Below are 17,150 nucleotides of genomic sequence, written 5' to 3'. Positions count from 1 at the left end.
TCCTACAGCCTCCACACAGGCTGCTGCCTCATTGAACCATCCTCACAGAATCATGGCATGGTTTGGGCTAGAAGGGACATTAAGGTTCATCCAGTGTCACCCCCCACCATAGGTAGGGATGCCTTTCACTATCCTGTCCAGCCTGGCTTTGGACACTGCCAGGGATGGGGCAGCCACAGCTTCTCTGGGCACCCTGTGCCAGGGCCTCCCCACCCTCCCAGGGAACAATTCCTTCCCAATATCCCTTCTAATCCTGCCCTCTGTCAGCTTGAGGCCATTCCCCTTGTCCTGTCACTACATTCCCTTGTCCAAAGCCCCTCTCCAGGAAGGTTTAAGTAATACCATTTCCTTCAGGCAGGAAGAATTGCCATCGCAGGTGTTTCTGCTGACAGGGTTTCCCCCCCTCCTTTTGTTTAGGAGAAGGAGGAGAGGCATGTAAGGGGAGTTCTACGAAGCTCCAGCATTCCCAGAGGAGGAAGACTCCGGATTGGCAGTCTTGAAGCGCCCCCTGGTGCAGACACAAGCGGCATCTCCAGCCAGCTCTGCCGGCGGATTTATCCAGTGAACATCGACGCCGGAAGTTAATGGGAGAGTTTGGGATTATGGAAAGTGGGGTGACAGCCACCCTGCCCCGTGAAGGCAGCACTCTCCAGGAGAGAGAGCGTTTTGATCTCTGCTCCCTGTGACAAAGGACAGGACCCACGGAACGGCTGGAGCTGTGTCAGGGGGGTTGGGATGGGTATCAGCGAAAAAGGTTCTTCTCCCAGAGGCTGCTGGGCACTGCCCAGGCTCTCCAGAGAATGGGCACGACCCCAGGGCTGCCAGAGCTCCAGGAGCGTTTGGACACTGCTCCCAGGGATGCACAGGCTGGGATTGTTGGGGTGTCTGTGCAGAGCCAGGGGTAGGATTGACGATCCTTGTGGGTCCCTTCCCACTCAGGATATTCTGTGAGTCCATTATTCTATGCTGGCTGGACATTGGCACAGGGCTCACAAAACTTTGCTTCAGAACTTACCCAAATTATTAGTGGTAAATGGGATTGGTCTATTGGAATTGAGAGGATCAGTTAATACCTGGATTACAGCAGAGAAAGGCATAGATGGCTCTTCACAGATCATCCGGGCACCCCACCAGAAGACAGGAAGCTTAGAAAGAAAGAGGAGTTTCCAGATAGCATGGAAAGATAAATTTGAGAGAAACTAAGGGTATGAAATGTGGGTCAAGAGGGCAGTGAACAATAGTCAGAAATTTGCTGAGATGACTAGAGCAGTGAGAAAGAGCAATGAAAAAAAAGCAATGAAAAAGATGAGCAGAGCCATTCTAGTTTGGCATTGAGAGCTTGATGGCCAGATGAGATACATGAGGAGAAACTTGTAGCCAGGTAGGGGTGCAAAGAATGACTAACGAGGCATCAGGCAATGAATTCTGTCTGTCAGGTGCTGCAAACACAACATCCAGCATGGAGCTGAGCAGGAGTCAGAGCATCATTAATTCAGTCAGGTCTGCTGCAGGTGGGGATCCGGGGTCTCAGTGGGAGTATCTGAGAAATGAGGGAATGAAATGGAAAAGCCATCAGCTCCCTGGATACTCTGAAATATGAGGTGCAGCTGCAGCTATTTTTAGAAGCATGAAATATCCTGAGTGGGAAGGGATTCACAGGGATCAATCACCCAGTCCAACTCCTGCCTCAGGACACCCCAACAATCCCAGCCTGTGCATCCCTGGGAGCGGTGTCCAAACGCTCCTGGAGCTCTGGCAACCTCGGGGCCGTGCCCATTCCCTGGAGAGCCTGGGCAGAGCCCCAGCAGCCTCTGGGGGAAGAACCTTTCCTTGATCTCCAGCCTTCCCTCAGGTCCCGTCCCTGGAGGACTAGAGGAGGTTAACAAGTAGCCCATTTACATAGAACAGGGCTTGCAGGCTAGTCGATAGCATTTACATTCCTAAAAACTACTTGGACAAGCTATTAAACATCTAATTCCTATAGATCTGCAATACTAGTAGGACAATTAATAAATTCATATGGATTCTTTATTAGGAAAAAAAATGCTTTAAATTAAACAAAAAAACTTTTGCTGACAGAAAAGAGGAAGATTAAGATGGCTTAGCTTTAGCAATATTACTGATATCTCACTATTGTGTCCCAGCAGGAAAACCTGTGGAAAACCCTGCATAGCTCTTTTTTCCAGTGATTTCTAAGAAGCAGAAGTGTTTTGTAGAGATGCTGAGGGCCACTTTGTAGGGGGTAGGACTGTGCTTAGGATGTGGAAGCAACACCCCTTTACCTGGCCTCTGCTGGCGTGCCCAGGAAGCAGAGACGGATGCTGAGCCAGAGATCCCTGTGCTGCCACGGAGCACACACAGCCATAGAGGCCTGGGAGACTCCCACAGGAGGAGCCGCTGCCCAAACAGCCCCCTGTGCTCAGTGTGGGCTCAGGGAGGACTGTGGGAGCTCTCTTGGCCACAGCTGGCAACCACAGCTCCTCCTCATGGACCTGACAAGGCTCTTCTGCCTCTCCACCAGCATTTCTTCACATAAAATGTTCTGTGTGCACTGCAGACAGGCTGCATCCAGAAGAAGTGGGTGATGGTGCCAGCAGTGCCTCAACGAGACACAGTTTGCATAAGCAAAGGCTCCTTTACGTAAGCAGGCACCAAGTCTCACTGTCAAAGCCAGGCCAGACAGCCCTTTGCTTTTCTATCATTCTTGACTCTGTGGGGAAGCATCAATGCAAACATCCCTCTGCAGAGAGGAAAGGCTTGGAACAATAATCTACTGCAAAATGATACTCTCCAGATTTTAAGACACCTTCTGTTGGTCAGGGCCATTCAGTAAAATGTATCAAGCTTGGCAAATAAAACCTAAAAAAACTCTAAAAGATAGCAGTATGGAGCCTGCAAAATCTTCTGGGCTGAAGTAAGTGCTGGATTGGCAGCAGTGTCATGGCTCACGCTTCCATGGATGTCTCACCAACACTTGAAGCAGAGTTATACTTGAAACACTTTGGGCACAGCACCAGGATGCTATGGATTCAGGAATGTTAATGCGCTACTGCTCTGAACTGATATACTTCCATGGGAAGTCTCTTCCCATCTTTATTCAGTGCCTGGAAGACCAGAGGCTTCAGTCTGTGTGTTGTTCACACAAAGAGAAATACTTCAGTGGAATGTAAAGGAACAGCACAGCTGGTTCCAAGCTTATTTAACATCCCTGTGTTTACACTGTAATACCTATGGGACCAAGAGTGCTGTGATATTTTTTTGTTCTTCTGTGGTTTTTTCCCCTCCAAAATAAAGAACCACCACAATCTAAGGAGGCTGGAAAAAGGCCCATATAATCATTTCTCAGTGGGACACAAGAAGAAACAGAAATCAAAGCCTTCGGACACAGTTTCTCCAACTTGACTTGTGAAGCCTGGGTCAGCAGTTTTCAGTGTATAGAAAAGGAGGCTCAAGTTATGCTCCTCTTTCTGTGCACAAAAATGATAAAATGAAGGGTAAAACCAAGCATCGGTCATGCAGCAAAGGGCGAACTGGCAGTATTTCCCAGAAACTGAAGCAAATGCAAAGGAATTTGCTTTTGGGGTTAAGCATGTGTCACTTAAATAACAAATCTGCCACATGCTGCATCTGTTACAGCCTCCTTCACACAAACCACCAGCTCTTTTCCTGAGGGGCTAAAGTACTTCCCAGCTTGTAACAAGGACAATTTACGTGGTGGTAGGCAGCCTAGCCAGGTGTAACACTTGCCTTATGGAATAAGCCATGGATCCCATGAAATATCAACATCAAAGTCACATGCAGCATGGCAGGAGTCAGCAGACAGGGACCCCTTCAAGGCAGGACAGCATCAGACCAAAGTAAAATGATGGTTTCCTCCACGAAGGGAGCAATGCTGAGAAGGGCAAAGAAAAACTCTTTTTCTCCATAACTGAAGCCCACAGATGCCGAGTCTCCCCTGGCTGTATGGAACAAAGGTGTCCTGCAGAGCTCCGGGTGACAGTGACACACCTCCTCTAAGGGTGGGTGAGACTCCCTGTGGGATCATTCTGCCTCCCAGCACATTTGGCAAAACTAGCATCAAGCTCCAGAGCCATAGAAACACCCACTCTAGTCCCAGGGATAGCAAAGCTTAAATGGTCTTTCATTTCCAGCTTGGTTTCTTGGATTCTCTCCCATTCTTCTACCCATGCAAAAAAAGAGCTCTTGTGCTTCACCTTCTGAACGTGTGATCCTTGGCCACACAGCTGTCACACGGACAATCCCGTGCTCAAGAAGCTGCTCTGGGATGTTATTTGACTGCCAAGGAACTCTAACGTGGAGAAAATCTCCATGCAAAAGGCATGGAAAATTCCTGCAGAAGAAACTACAAGTCAGGTTTTTTCCTCTTAACTCCAAGCTGAAGCACTTCCTGGGCAATCACTTTCAATATGCAGAAGCTATGTCCAAAGACATAATAAAAGAAATCCTAGGAATGACAACAGCTTTAGAAACCTAGCTGGTGCCTGAAGCAGATAACTAGTGAGCACTTACAGCATAGGTGGTGACATACTTTGGTGTTTTAGTTGCCTCTGGTGCTGCTATAATCATTTTTCCTCTGCAGGGAAAAAAATAAAATATGGTATTTCTGTGGAAAAGCCTTTTCTCCAAAAGCAGAGGAAAGAAACCAACATTCAGAAATGTAACCTGGGGGGCAGCATGAGTGCTTCTGACAGGGCTAAGACAAAGACACTCTGGAAACCACAGAACCCTTCAGTTCTGCCAGAAGCCCTTCAGACTTACCTCTAACCAATATTTACAGTATGGGTAAGGACATGTTTATTCTGTTATGCACCTGACCAGATAGAGAGAAAACACAGGCTTTGCAAACACTTCCCAAGTGTATTTATTAGTCAGGACTGATCTGTCTCAAAGTATGACCTACTTCATACCTCAAATGGCATTTCAACACAGGGCAGCTGCACAAGCCTCTGTTCCCCCTGAACACATCCTTGATATGCCAAGACAGACTTTAGCACACCGCTTATTCACATGCATCAGTTCCTGCATTTGTTTGGGTTTGAGCACAGGTGTCTAAGAAATGTTTTTTTTTTCTCTGTCCTAATCATTTGAAAAGTTTCTTTCTTTTCTTCCTCCACTGTTTATTATCTACATCTTCAGCATCATCAGGAGGATCTGGCATTACAAAGCCATCAGTCATTTTATAGTAGACTATTGTGGAGTCTGTCTCAACTACGGCCAAGGTAACTGACAGCAGGGTGTTGGGATCCTCTGGAGGGAGAGAGGCTTTCTTCAGTATTTCCCTTAACCTAGGAGAGGAAAAAAAAAATCACTTAGAAAGGAGTCCACAACCACGTACAATGGCACAAAGGTAGAATGGCATCATTCCTATTTTTATTCAGCCTGTTTTCACTCTGCAAACTTGTCTTCACTAAAGTGAGCATAATATCTGTTCTGATAAAAATCCAAAGTCATGTAATCAAGCAACAAAAGAAAATAACAGAATCAGTTATACACATCTCTGCTGGAAATGGCTCAACACATGCTTCTAAGCTTTGCTTATGTGTACTCGTGTGCATGTGCCTCAGCCATCCCTCATCCACCACAATCTTAGCACGGCAATCTCTACTGGCCCTGTTTTCCGTAGACTTAAATAAGACATCTAATTAAATAACACCTGGTGTTCAATTGGAGAACTGAATAATTAAGACTTGTTCTATTTACAGAGGTAAGTCTTCCAGTCCCTGTGCCACAGGTCTCTGCCAGACTGTGGAAGGCCCAGGAGCTCAAGCCAGGCTTCTCTACCTCCCTGTCTAGACTAGAAGCCACAAAACTAATGTTCTTCTTCAGGACAGTCAGCACAAATAACGTCTTCCTTAAAAGCTCAAGACAAAGTTATGCAATTTTTCCTGTTTAGCTTATTTTAAGAGTAACATGCCAGTTACTTTTCTGTTCAGAGCTCAGGACAACACTGATCCCTGGAGTCCCTGGATTCCTGGTCCGACTGGGGAGCAAGTCCTGAAGGAGTGCGGTGCCCAGGGACAGAACACTAACACTTCCCACAGAACATTACCAGAGGGAGCTTCCTCCTTCCCCCACAGGTCAGGTGCAAGAGGGCTCCTCTGAGATTGCTGGGACAGGTTACATTCCAGGGGGAGTTCAGCTGTGCACCAGGATAAACCAGTCCTGGCTTCATGCACCCTCATGAAGATGCTCACCCAGCAGAGCACAGGCAGCTCTGAGGCCAGGCACTGCAGCTGAGAACAGGGCTCTCTCTAAAGGCAGCAGCTTTCAGACTTCAATCATCATCTTCCCTCAGAACCCCTTTGATCCTCTAATAAAAGCCAAATGGAATGCAGCAGAGAATGAGCAGCATCCTGGAAAGCCTCGCTGTTAAGCCCATGACCTTCTTAAGGATCCATCTGTGTTCTGAGCCGTGCATAATCTAGCCTGGTAAATTCAGGAGGGCCTTTCCTCCTGCCTGCACCACTGGCCCAGACACACAGCAAGGCAACACAACAGTCACTTCATGCAACAGAGATACCATGGCTGGGAAAAGCCCCATCCTAGCCCTTCCACATCAGCACATTTCCTAACAACACAACAAATAAGGTGAGAGAGACTGTGCTGGCCACTGGCAGAGGAGAAACACTGCAAGAGACTCCTTCGGGCAATGGGACACCTACTCCTGTGCTCATCACCACCTCAATAGGCTCTGTCTGCAGGTAACTTACTCTGTGCTTGGCACCTCCAGCTCCTGTCACTTCCAGCCCCTCTGCAGGGGTACCCCCAGCACCACAGTGTCCTGCCAAAGCCCTGGCAGGGAACAAGAGCTTGGGAAAAGACTACAGATGTCCTTCCTGACACACGCAGAGAACAAGAATCCAATTGTCACATGCAGAATCATGAAATGATCAGTGTTGGAGGGGACCTTAAAGCTCATCCAGTTCCATCCATGGGCAGGGATATTTCCAGTATCTCAGGTTGCTCCAAGCCCTGTCCAAGCTGGCCTTGGACATTTCCAGGGATAGCCACAGCTTCTCTGGGCAGCCTGTGCCAGGGCCTCACCACCCTCAGCAGCCAAGTATCTGGAGAAAGCTCTAAGTTGGTGAGGCCAGACTGCTGGCAGAGACCCCTGAGGAAAGAACAATCCATGAAGCAGTGGACATTAATCTCTCTTTCTCCTAGGAATGCAATATAGAATTAATGACAAAGTGCCAAATTAAAGGGCACAGCTACCCAGAAGAGATATTTTGGGAGCCAAAGAAACCAAACTTGTGCTGAGTGTGGACATTGCTCTATCTGGGACTAGAGTCAGGCAGAGGCCTGGATTCACCTGCCAGCCAGGGCAGAAGCTCCTTCCTATTTTCTTTAATACCTGTCACTGGTTTTCCTCATAGTCTATTAGGAGCAGGGATGGAACACTGAGGCCTTAGATCTGCATTTCTGGTACTCTTGTTTTCTACTGCCAAGCACAGACACCTGAAACTTTATTTCCCCCCATTTAGCAACTAGGACTTCAAAGATGCCCCATGATCCCAAAAGCAGCCAGGTCCTGACAACAGATTAATGACATTTCTTCGCATTTCTTCTTCCTTTTCAGGAGACAAGAGTTCCAGGATTTATGTAAGGAGCACAAAGACATGCCATTGCATCAGGATGATCTGCTAACTCTGTTGTCCACAGATGAAGAATGACAACTGCAAATGCACCCTTTTCCTCTTCCCCCTTCCCTCCACACAGGCAGCCCCAAGACAAGGGCTCTCATTCATGCATACCACAGGAGCCACAGTGCACTGCAGCACATCTGCAAAGTGGTGAGAGGCTATCTTTTAGAGGGATAAGCTTTGGAATTCAGGAAGTCTGTGTCAGATGCCAATCCCTTGCCCTCCTCCCCTGAAGGCATCCCCAGCAGCCTCTGTGTCCAGCCTGCTCACAATATCCCTCTGCACCAGCAGACATTGCAAAGGAGCCTCAGAACCTCTGATTTCACTGCACTTGCTGCCTGCCATGAGCAGGAAGAAATACTGCAGGAAACATATAGCTTTTGTAATCCTTTCAATGCCTCTAACGCTGTCTATAGAAAAATAAAGAAAGCATGAAGTGTTGTTGGCCTTCTCAAATTCAAAGAATGCACGTTTGACATCCTAAACAAGGCAAGAAGCCTTTATTTCAAGGGAAACAGCCCTTAAGCCTGCCCGTCCCACACAACAGCTGAAGTCAATGATGGAAATGAAGTCCATGTGGTAACACCCCCCCAACGGGTCCATCTGATTCAAAGTACCCAGTTAATGGCTACCAATAAGCTCCTTAATGACCAGTACAATCTGCTACACCATACAGAGGATGACAACTATAAAAGATGAATTTGCTTTTAAAAAAGTGGATTTAATGTTTCTGAAAGTGTCAAACATCAGTGGAACAGAGGAATTCAGTGCATCCAGTAGCCTGGCAGATGCCAACAGCCTTGACTACCTTCATTCCCCCGCACCCTGAGCAGCCTTTCCCCCTGGGTCACAGGTGTGTGTCAGGACACACTCTGGAACCACTGATAACTGATGGAACACTGACACCAAGGGGCCCACGACCACTCTGGGCTTGGTTCCCCAGCTGTGCTCCAACAGTGTGAGCCCCACAGAAACTGTGGGGTTAAGCCTTTGGCATGGACTGGCTCTCTCTGGTTCCTCCTTTTCCACAGGAATTCCAGCATGCCCACTCCACTGTACACACACCCAGTTTTCAGCAGAAAGGAGAGACTTGACACAAGAAAAGGTACAGCTGTGCAATAGTTCCTGCTGTTCTTCAGGGTCTGAGTACAAGCTCAGCACGTTTTCACTACAGTCTCAAGTAAAGCCTGTGCTGGAAGAATGCACTGTGTCACTTTATCACCTCCTCAAGGACAGCAGACAAAACACTCCATCACCTGAGCATATGTTCACCCATAGGCTCAGCCTGGCAATGGACATCAGAGGCAGACAACCCTACCCATGCCACCTACTTGGGATTTATGCCAATGACTGCCTGGTAAAAAAAAAAAAAATCCACAGCCCCAGGAGGGTGCACAGAACAATCAAATGTGCTGCTGCATGCACAGTGAGAAATCAAAGCTAAAATACCCTGCAACTACTCCTTCCAATCCTCTCCCTCTCCACAGGATGAAAAGCCAGGGAATGTTAAAACAGGCAGCACAGAAGCTTTAGGCGTCCCACACAAAAAAGGTACCTCTTGAACAAAGGCATTGTGAAGGAAAAATAACTGAAGTTAGGGGAATACAGACACCACAAGAAACACTCTAAAGTTTTATAGAATGTACACAAGTAGAATAAGACTAAGTATTTTTGTAAGAATTCTCCTTTGTTGGAGATCATGCAGTGCAAAGGTTCCAGTGTAATTTGAAAGCCCAGCTCTAAAACCTGGTGGTGCCTGCATGTTTACTCAAATCCAGATCTGCTCCCACCAGGCCAAATGCAAGCAGGACAAAGCCCTCATTTTCCACCCAGGAAGCAAACTCACATTCACCTCATGCTCTAGGAGATGCAAAGGACTTCACCTCAAACACTCTGTTATCCAAAGAGCTGGCATTTCTAAAACACTTTGCATTAGAAAAACAGCTTAGAAAAGGCTTTCTAGTTATCTACAGACTAGAGTCAGTAGGGATTGCTTTTTTCTACCAAAGAATTAGTCATAGAAGCAGGTTTAGCTTACTTAACATTGTGCAAGGAGCACTGCAGCTAAGGGAACAGCACTAGCAATGTCATCCTGCATCTGTCTTTACTGCTGCATTCAAACCTAATGATGGCAGTGAATTGACCTGGTCCTCTATTACTGTGGCAATTAATATCTTTAAAATAAAATAAATCCCAAAACAAGAAAATCCATACAAATCCATCGAGAGAGCAGAGGGGAATGTTGCATCCTTCTCCCATCTTAATTTTGCACTAAGTAGGCCCTCAACACCCATCAGAAATCTGTGCTGTGTTTACCAATATCTGCTCCCAAGAAAATAACACTGCCCTTTTCTCTGGAAGAAAGAACCAGGTGTACAGCTGGTGACCCTGAGGTTTCAATTGACTCTGCAGAAACCAACAAAGGGCAGAATCATATAGGAAAGAATTCAAGCAGCAAGTTCTGTGATAAACAAAAGAGCATTTCAGAGACACATCCCATGCAGTGCCTATGAGAAGCAGCATCACTCTGCAAGCTCAGAGCAGTTTTATGGAGGTTGCATAGAGCTCCACTGAGCTGAAATGGAACTACTGCCTTCCATCCCATAAAAGCCAAAGGCTTTCAATCTGCCCTTTATACTTGGATGAATAATTCCTTGCAGGCTTGGCCAGCCCGAACAGCTCCCTCCCCTGCTCGCCAGGCAGGGCTGCAGAGTGCACACAAGTTGGTCTCTGTGCCACTTCAGAGATCATTACCCCAGGTACTGGAGCATGCCATTGTCCCAGCCTGGGTCAGCACCATAGCACAGGAACCTCCCAGAGAGCACAGTTCCTTGGATTTAGCCAGCAGTGCAAACTTTAGCACAGTTCACAATCAGGAATGCTGCTCCAGACCCTGCTGCAGGGCAGGCAGCAGCATTAACCCAGTGCCTTGAAATATGTGGGAAGGAGCACGTGGAGCTGGGAGAACGTGTAAATGCACACCACTAGTCCTTGGGACTTGTTCCCAAAACACATGGACAGGGAATGCTAGAAGAAACTCAGTTTTTGTAATGGAAAGAAAAAATAAATGCAAATAAAACACCACGTGCCACACTGGTCAGGAGAAGGAATTGAAACCCCGAGGAACATAAGTATCTTTTTCCATGGAAGTTCAAGAAGAAAACAAGACAAACCATGCAAAAGGGAGGTATCAAAGTTCAGCAAAGTTCTACAGGACACACTTACTACTGGATGCTCAGTCACAGTACTGCATAACCAAGTCTGCTGTGGGAGCTGCATCAGTCTCATTTAAAATATTAAATTAATTAAATGAAAAATACTAATAAAGAGCTTGCATTTAGGAGCCACTAACTACATTTTCAATGTGTAATTTACTGAATGAGTAAATTATGCCTATAGCAAGGGAGTTACTGACAAAATTGTGAAGAGGATGCAAGACGCACGTCACACTTCCAGTGCTTTGAAATAACAGGATTTTTCAGTTTATAGTAAGATTTATTTCACCATCTACAGACTTTGAAGACAGTAAATTCCAGTCCTCAGATTTCCTTCTCAGGACACTTATCAGCTTTAAAACAAAACATTCACGTATTGCTTTTTTGTAAAGTAAGTTAGCATTTTAACAGAATAAGCCTTTCCCAAACTTCGCAGGTCTCCATTACCTCAGGCAACTTCATCCCTCATTTCCAACACTTGCATGCAAAATACAAACAGAGCAGTGACGTGTCATTTAATCTGACATTTTATCTGAAACATTTTGCTTAGACAAGGTTATTTGTCTAGGACAGACAGTGCCCAATTCTATTAGATCTGGGACCTAACTCCCTGGTCCTTGAAGGATCAAGGCTTTCCAGGCTATCTAAAAAATCCAGCTGTCAACACTCTGAGCTCTCCTAACTTGCTGAGCTTGGTTTATGCAAGTCATTTCTGCCAGCTCTGAAGCAGCATTCCCAGGATTTGACTGCTTCCTCCACTCTGGGGAGCCACATTTCTGGAATGTACCGACAAGGTACCTGGTGTGCACTAAGGTGTTGTAGTGAGCAGCAAACACATCCCAGCCAATGCACCTACAAACTCCTCCTGCAAGCATGAGTCCCTGCTGAATTCAGAGGCTCTCCAAGCCTCAGCCAGCTGTGTGTGAATCAGAGCAGGCCAAGACAGACAGAAATTGCATCATACTCCCCAGGGCTTTACTCACAGAAGATTCAGCAATCTTCATCTGAAGAACACACAGAGCACAAAGCCACTTCTCAAGACTGTGTAAGATCATTTACTCTTTGCTTCAGAGCCCATAATTCTGTAGCTCGGTGGGTTCCTGTGCAGCCCTACCCTGCCAGGGTTGGATGAGCAGCTTCCACCCAGCTCTGCAGAAGCGGACAGTGAGCTTAGGAAGCAGAACAGCTTTTGCCTTCAGCAGTTAATTGTCACGCTCAAACTGGACATGATGAAATCTTGTAATAGGCTAAAAAACATTGAATAGACTTTTTGTAGGGTACTCATATTTGTCATTTGCCTAGGTGTCCTGCTGGTAATTTCCACAGCAACTTTCCTGTGGCCTTTTAAGGACACACTTCTCAGTGGCAGCCAAGTAGGGAACTTCATGAGACACCTGGAAGGCAAAGCTTGGCTGATGTGGATTTGAAGAAGAGAACCATCCCTATATTTCTCTGGAAGACCAAGCCCACAAGAGTGACTGACTAGTATTTGCAAATATGAGATCTTTTTTAGCACATCCATAGTACTAAAATCCATTACTTTCTGTGAATCACTTTCTTCCTTCCACCAATAAGAAAAATACAGAGTGGAATGAAGATGGAAGTCTGATTTCAAGATGTCACTTCCAAACCCCACCCAGGCCTTACTGGTTAAACAAGGAAGTGCTGCTGGTGTTACTGGCTTCTTTTGCAGTTAGCACAATTCCAGGTCCAGAAATAGAGACAGAACATTTTCACCTTCCCAAATCCCTCCAAGGGCTTATTTTCAACACTAAGTGAGCTGCATTCACTTGTACTCATACCTCCTCCCCTGCTTTTAGCAAGTAACACAAAACCCCAAAGTGCTGCTTTGAACAAAATGCAGATGCACGTTCAATACCACAAATACAAGTGTTGTACACAAATACAACCTCCCAGCCTGACAACATCCATGAATACTGAGCACATACAGGCTTTTATGGACGGACCTGGCACTGCAGCCTGGGATTCAGCTCATTTTAGTGACAGCACACCCTATGTAGTTGCTCTGCAGCAAACCCTAGTCACAAACTGTACTTTTAATCAATGTGATGCATTCACTCTTTGCCTCTCCACCACACATCCTTCCAGTACTGGATTCCAGACACTCCAGTGCCAGAGGCAGAGCAAACAGCATCACCACAGAACAAACAAGTGCAGAGGCTCCCCATGAAAAGCTCCAATGACACAGTAAAAGATAGGACATGCATGCAGTGGAATATCTGTCATCAAAAGTCAATCAGAACATACTCCTGGCCTTGACCTAATGCCAGGAATCCAAGTTTTCAGCCCAGGTGGAAATACACTAAATTAACCAAGCACAACAGCTCAGCACGTAGGTGGAATTCCTCAAAGATTCCACATCCTCACTGGCTGCCTTCTTATTACCACCTAAAATCCTAAAAGCTGAGAGTTGCAGCGTGTCCCTTTCACACACACACACACACCCACACACCCCCCCCTCCCGCTTGCTGTGGAGATCACATCACATTTCTCTGCAGCACCAAGCCCACAAGAGTGGTTGACCAACACTTGCAAATATAATACTTTTTTCAGCACAAAAACAGTACTAAACCACATCAATACCTAGTAAATAATTTTCTTCCCCCTCACCCAACAAACAGCAAAATGATGATAAAAGTCTGTCAGCAAGACATTGATTTGTCACTTCTAAAACCCAAAATAAAATGCAAAAACATCACTCCTAAAGTGCACACGCACATCTAATAAGCGCAATTAACTAGCTACCTACCACTGTGTCAGGCTGCTGCCCACAGAGCAAGAGGAAGCAGCAAAAACCAGTAAGATTTGTAAAGTCAGCTCTGGGGCAGCTCCTAGCAGGAGTGGGAACAGAAGAAACTGAAAAATGTACAACCATATGATGCAGCTGAAATAGTCCAGGTCTTCAGAGTCATCATGGCAAATACCAGTCAGAGAAGGCAGTCTTTATCAGAGAGTAAATCATACTGTGTGTCTGAGGCCGCTCTAGAGGCCAGTTAAAATAGACTGTAAAACTACTGTAGTGGAAATTTTCTAGGCCGCAAATATCTGTAATGTAACAAATTCATGGCTGTGCTGTCTTCTGCTTGAAGAATTGCTCTTGTATGTGTGAGGAAATTAAGTTGAAAATCACAGGCATGTGAGACTCTACATCTAAAGTAAAAGGAGTTTCCTGTTCAAAGTAGCCAAATTATAGTTTCAAAGCAAAAGCAAACCAAACCACACAAGGCTTATCCACAAATTTGACAATAAAAAAAGCTGATTCTTAGGCAGCTCTGAGAAGATTTCTTTCCTCTTAGGTCCTTTCAAGTCCAGCAACGAAGCATTGCTACATTTCCCAGACTACAAAATCAGCACAAGAATGTTCAAAACATAAGCTGTGTCTAACCTTGTCTCTCAAACACATACTTTGGTGTCCACTGTTTTCTCCTAGCACATACACAACTCCAGACAACAGGAAGTGTTTATCAGTGGGCATCGGTTGCTGCGGGAAGCTGACCCCCGAGAACCACTTCCAGACAGGGAGAGACAGAGACTGATGCAAAGTTGAGATTTCCTTAATGTTCCAAGCTGCCTGTATGTCTGCAGCACCCAAAATAACTCTGCTTTCCTCCGATGTTCCTCTGTTTCCTCCTTTCCCTCTTGACCAAGCCATCACCAGCCTGTAAAATGTATCTGTGCTCCGTTTTCTGTCAGTGGAAACCCGAGACAAGCAGTGAGCACACCCTCACCTCTCGTGGCTGATCAGGATGTGTGCAGGCACCGGCACCATCACCTGGAGCCCCTCCTGCTCCCTGGCACGGGCATGCAAGCACACCAGCTGCAGCTCTACCACTCCCACGGGCTGCACCTCATGCCAGTTCCTCCCTAGAAACGTTCGTCGGGGATAAGAGGGGCAGAACACAAAACAGAAGTTTTAATCAGTCAAATAACAAATGCAGTATTTAAGTTAACATCTAAGGTTTTGTTTTCCCTCCCCACAGGAAAACTCCACTCATCTGCCAAATTCCCCTCCTGAGAAGCAATCCTGCTAAAGAAACCCACAGAGCAGGACCAGACTGCTTGCTCCAGAGCTGCACTGATAGATGGGTAAGCAGGGATCTGTCTGACAAAGCTCCTCTTCGAAAGGCAAAAAGAAGACAAAACCATGCAGCTTTAGTCATCTGTAGCACTGTAACCCAAACGTGGACTTCATCAGCACCCTGAACTGTGAAGAACAGGTGCTAAAAGCATGGTTAATGATAACACAAAGTTCTAACCTCCTGCTGAAGTTTTTGCCACAGAACTAGAGAAATCTTCTTTTAAAGACTATTAAGGAATTTTCTTCAGAGGTGTAACAGCAACAGATACAGTAATTTCTGGACTGTAAAATCCCTCCCTTCCCTGACCTTGAGAAGCACCAGGCTCCAAGGAAACCTGAAATATTTTTCTTAGGCTGGCTGGCTGCCTACTCACCGTCCCTTTTCAATAAAGCCAACCTAGAAGAATCCAGGCAGAAGTTTATATATCACATAACTCTGCCTCACTGTGAGCAGACACCAGATGACTACACTAGATTTCACAGGATCGTTTTGGCTGGAAAAGCCCTCTAAGATCATTGAGTCCCACCACTGACCTGACACTGCCAGGTCCTCCACCAAGCCATGGCCCTAAGCACACCACCTACGGTTTGTTATAAATTACTATATTGTTATATTATATTACTACAATGGTTATGAATTACTGCTACCACACTTGAAAATTATCTTCTTTGCTAGAGGAATCACCCCCCTTTCCAGAAAACAGGCCAGCACACAGCAGCCATTTGCTAAATGGTGACTTTGGTGAAACACTGTTATGTGAGTAACTTCACATTAATCTACAAGTGAAGATTATCACAAGCTCAATCACTGAACTTGTCACTTCACCTTCCTACATTCCTTTTCCTTCCCCTACTCCTCTTTTGCTCTTTTTTCCATGCTGACTGCCTTTGCCCTGGAACACCTGCACCTGGAACTGCTGGATGAAATGGGTCCTCATCTTTGCACAGGCTCCAGGGAGGCAGAGGATAGAAACTTTCAGCACAAAAAGTCTCAAAATGGGCACCAAGGACTTTGTAGGAAAGGTCCTGTCCCAGTGCAAACAATTAATTTAACAGGTCCTAAGGGCAAAAACATTTGTTGGGACACAGTCGCTTCCTTGATTTACCTTCTAAGAGGTCCAGGTACACCAGAAAGGCAGCATAGACTTGAGTGCTGTCAGATACATCAAGTGACATCATTTCTGTGAACTGAGACCCAAAGAGGAACGTCAGTGAAGGAAAGCACAGATTATACTAAGAATGCACACACCATCTCTACAGCCAGCAGAGACACTGGAATCTCACACCAGCTTTAAGGCAATCAAAAAGCAGGACTTGTTTTCTGACAGTATCTCAAAAGCTCTTTTTTCCGCATTTCCCATATTTTAGCACTTTAAAAAAGCAAGCAAAACAAACAAATACAAGAGGAATCACAACTATTTCTGGAACAGCTCTAGCTTTGTGGAATTTTACCTATTTTGGGGTAAATAATTTTACCTATTTTTGCTGCAGCACATGAATATAAGACGATGGCCAAATTAAACACCTCCATGTTTTCGGTGTGGTAAAAATTAAGATGGAGTCGAAGTTTAAAGCATTTACATTTCCCAGCCGGGATTCCATAATTTATAACCTCCATCCCTGCCAGCAGTGGCATTCCCCAACTACCCCACGGGCCGGAGTCCCGCTCGATACACACAATATAATAGATTATATTGGCATCTTCCCCCAGAACCCTCCTGGGGGGACCCCACGTGCACCTCAAGAGCCGCGAGGGGGGAATCCTGCGGGGTCCTGGAGGGAGAGCGGGACCCCCGAGAGACCAAGAGACCCCTGGCCCGGCCTACCGTGGGGTGAGTCGTGATCCAGTTGCCGCCAGCCGCCCCCGACCAGCTGTCCTGTGCCCCCGGGGCCCGCCCGGCCGCGGAGGAGCCCTGGCCCGGGTCGGTGCCCCGCTCGCCCCCCGGGGCCGGGTAAATGTTCCCCCGGCCCGGCCCGGCCGCCGGCTCCATGCTCTCCCGCCTGTGTGCAACGCGGCTTCACTCCGGGCGACGCCGCGCACCCCAGCGCTTCCCGGAAACTGCCGCGCCGCCCCGACCGTTCCGCCTCCGCTCCGTTCCTACCCCCCCTCCCCAGCCATGGCCAAAGGCTTTTAAACCCTTTAAATGAAATATATGTGTATTCCTTTCACGG

General features: G+C 46.6%; 1 protein-coding gene across 1 annotated transcript; it reads right to left on the bottom strand.

Annotated features, from left to right (window-relative positions):
* Positions 1–4,858: 4,858 nt before the first annotated feature.
* On the bottom strand, positions 4,859–17,013 carry TSEN15 (tRNA splicing endonuclease subunit 15). Its single transcript, XM_042033919.1, has 4 exons — positions 16,805–17,013; positions 16,085–16,166; positions 14,629–14,764; positions 4,859–5,306 (listed from the first exon to the last, which is right to left on the bottom strand). Exons 1-4 carry the CDS (start codon positions 16,967–16,969, stop codon positions 5,102–5,104), a joined length of 588 nt encoding a protein of 195 aa, XP_041889853.1. The 5' UTR covers positions 16,970–17,013; the 3' UTR covers positions 4,859–5,101.
* Positions 17,014–17,150: the final 137 nt, after the last annotated feature.

The sequence above is a fragment of the Corvus kubaryi genome, unplaced genomic scaffold (assembly GCF_017639235.1).
Source record: "Corvus kubaryi isolate FWS band 111438036 unplaced genomic scaffold, C.kubaryi_AGA036_p1.0 37361, whole genome shotgun sequence".
NCBI classification, from domain to species: domain Eukaryota; kingdom Metazoa; phylum Chordata; class Aves; order Passeriformes; family Corvidae; genus Corvus; species Corvus kubaryi.
This window is presented reverse-complemented; position numbering and strand designations above follow the sequence as displayed.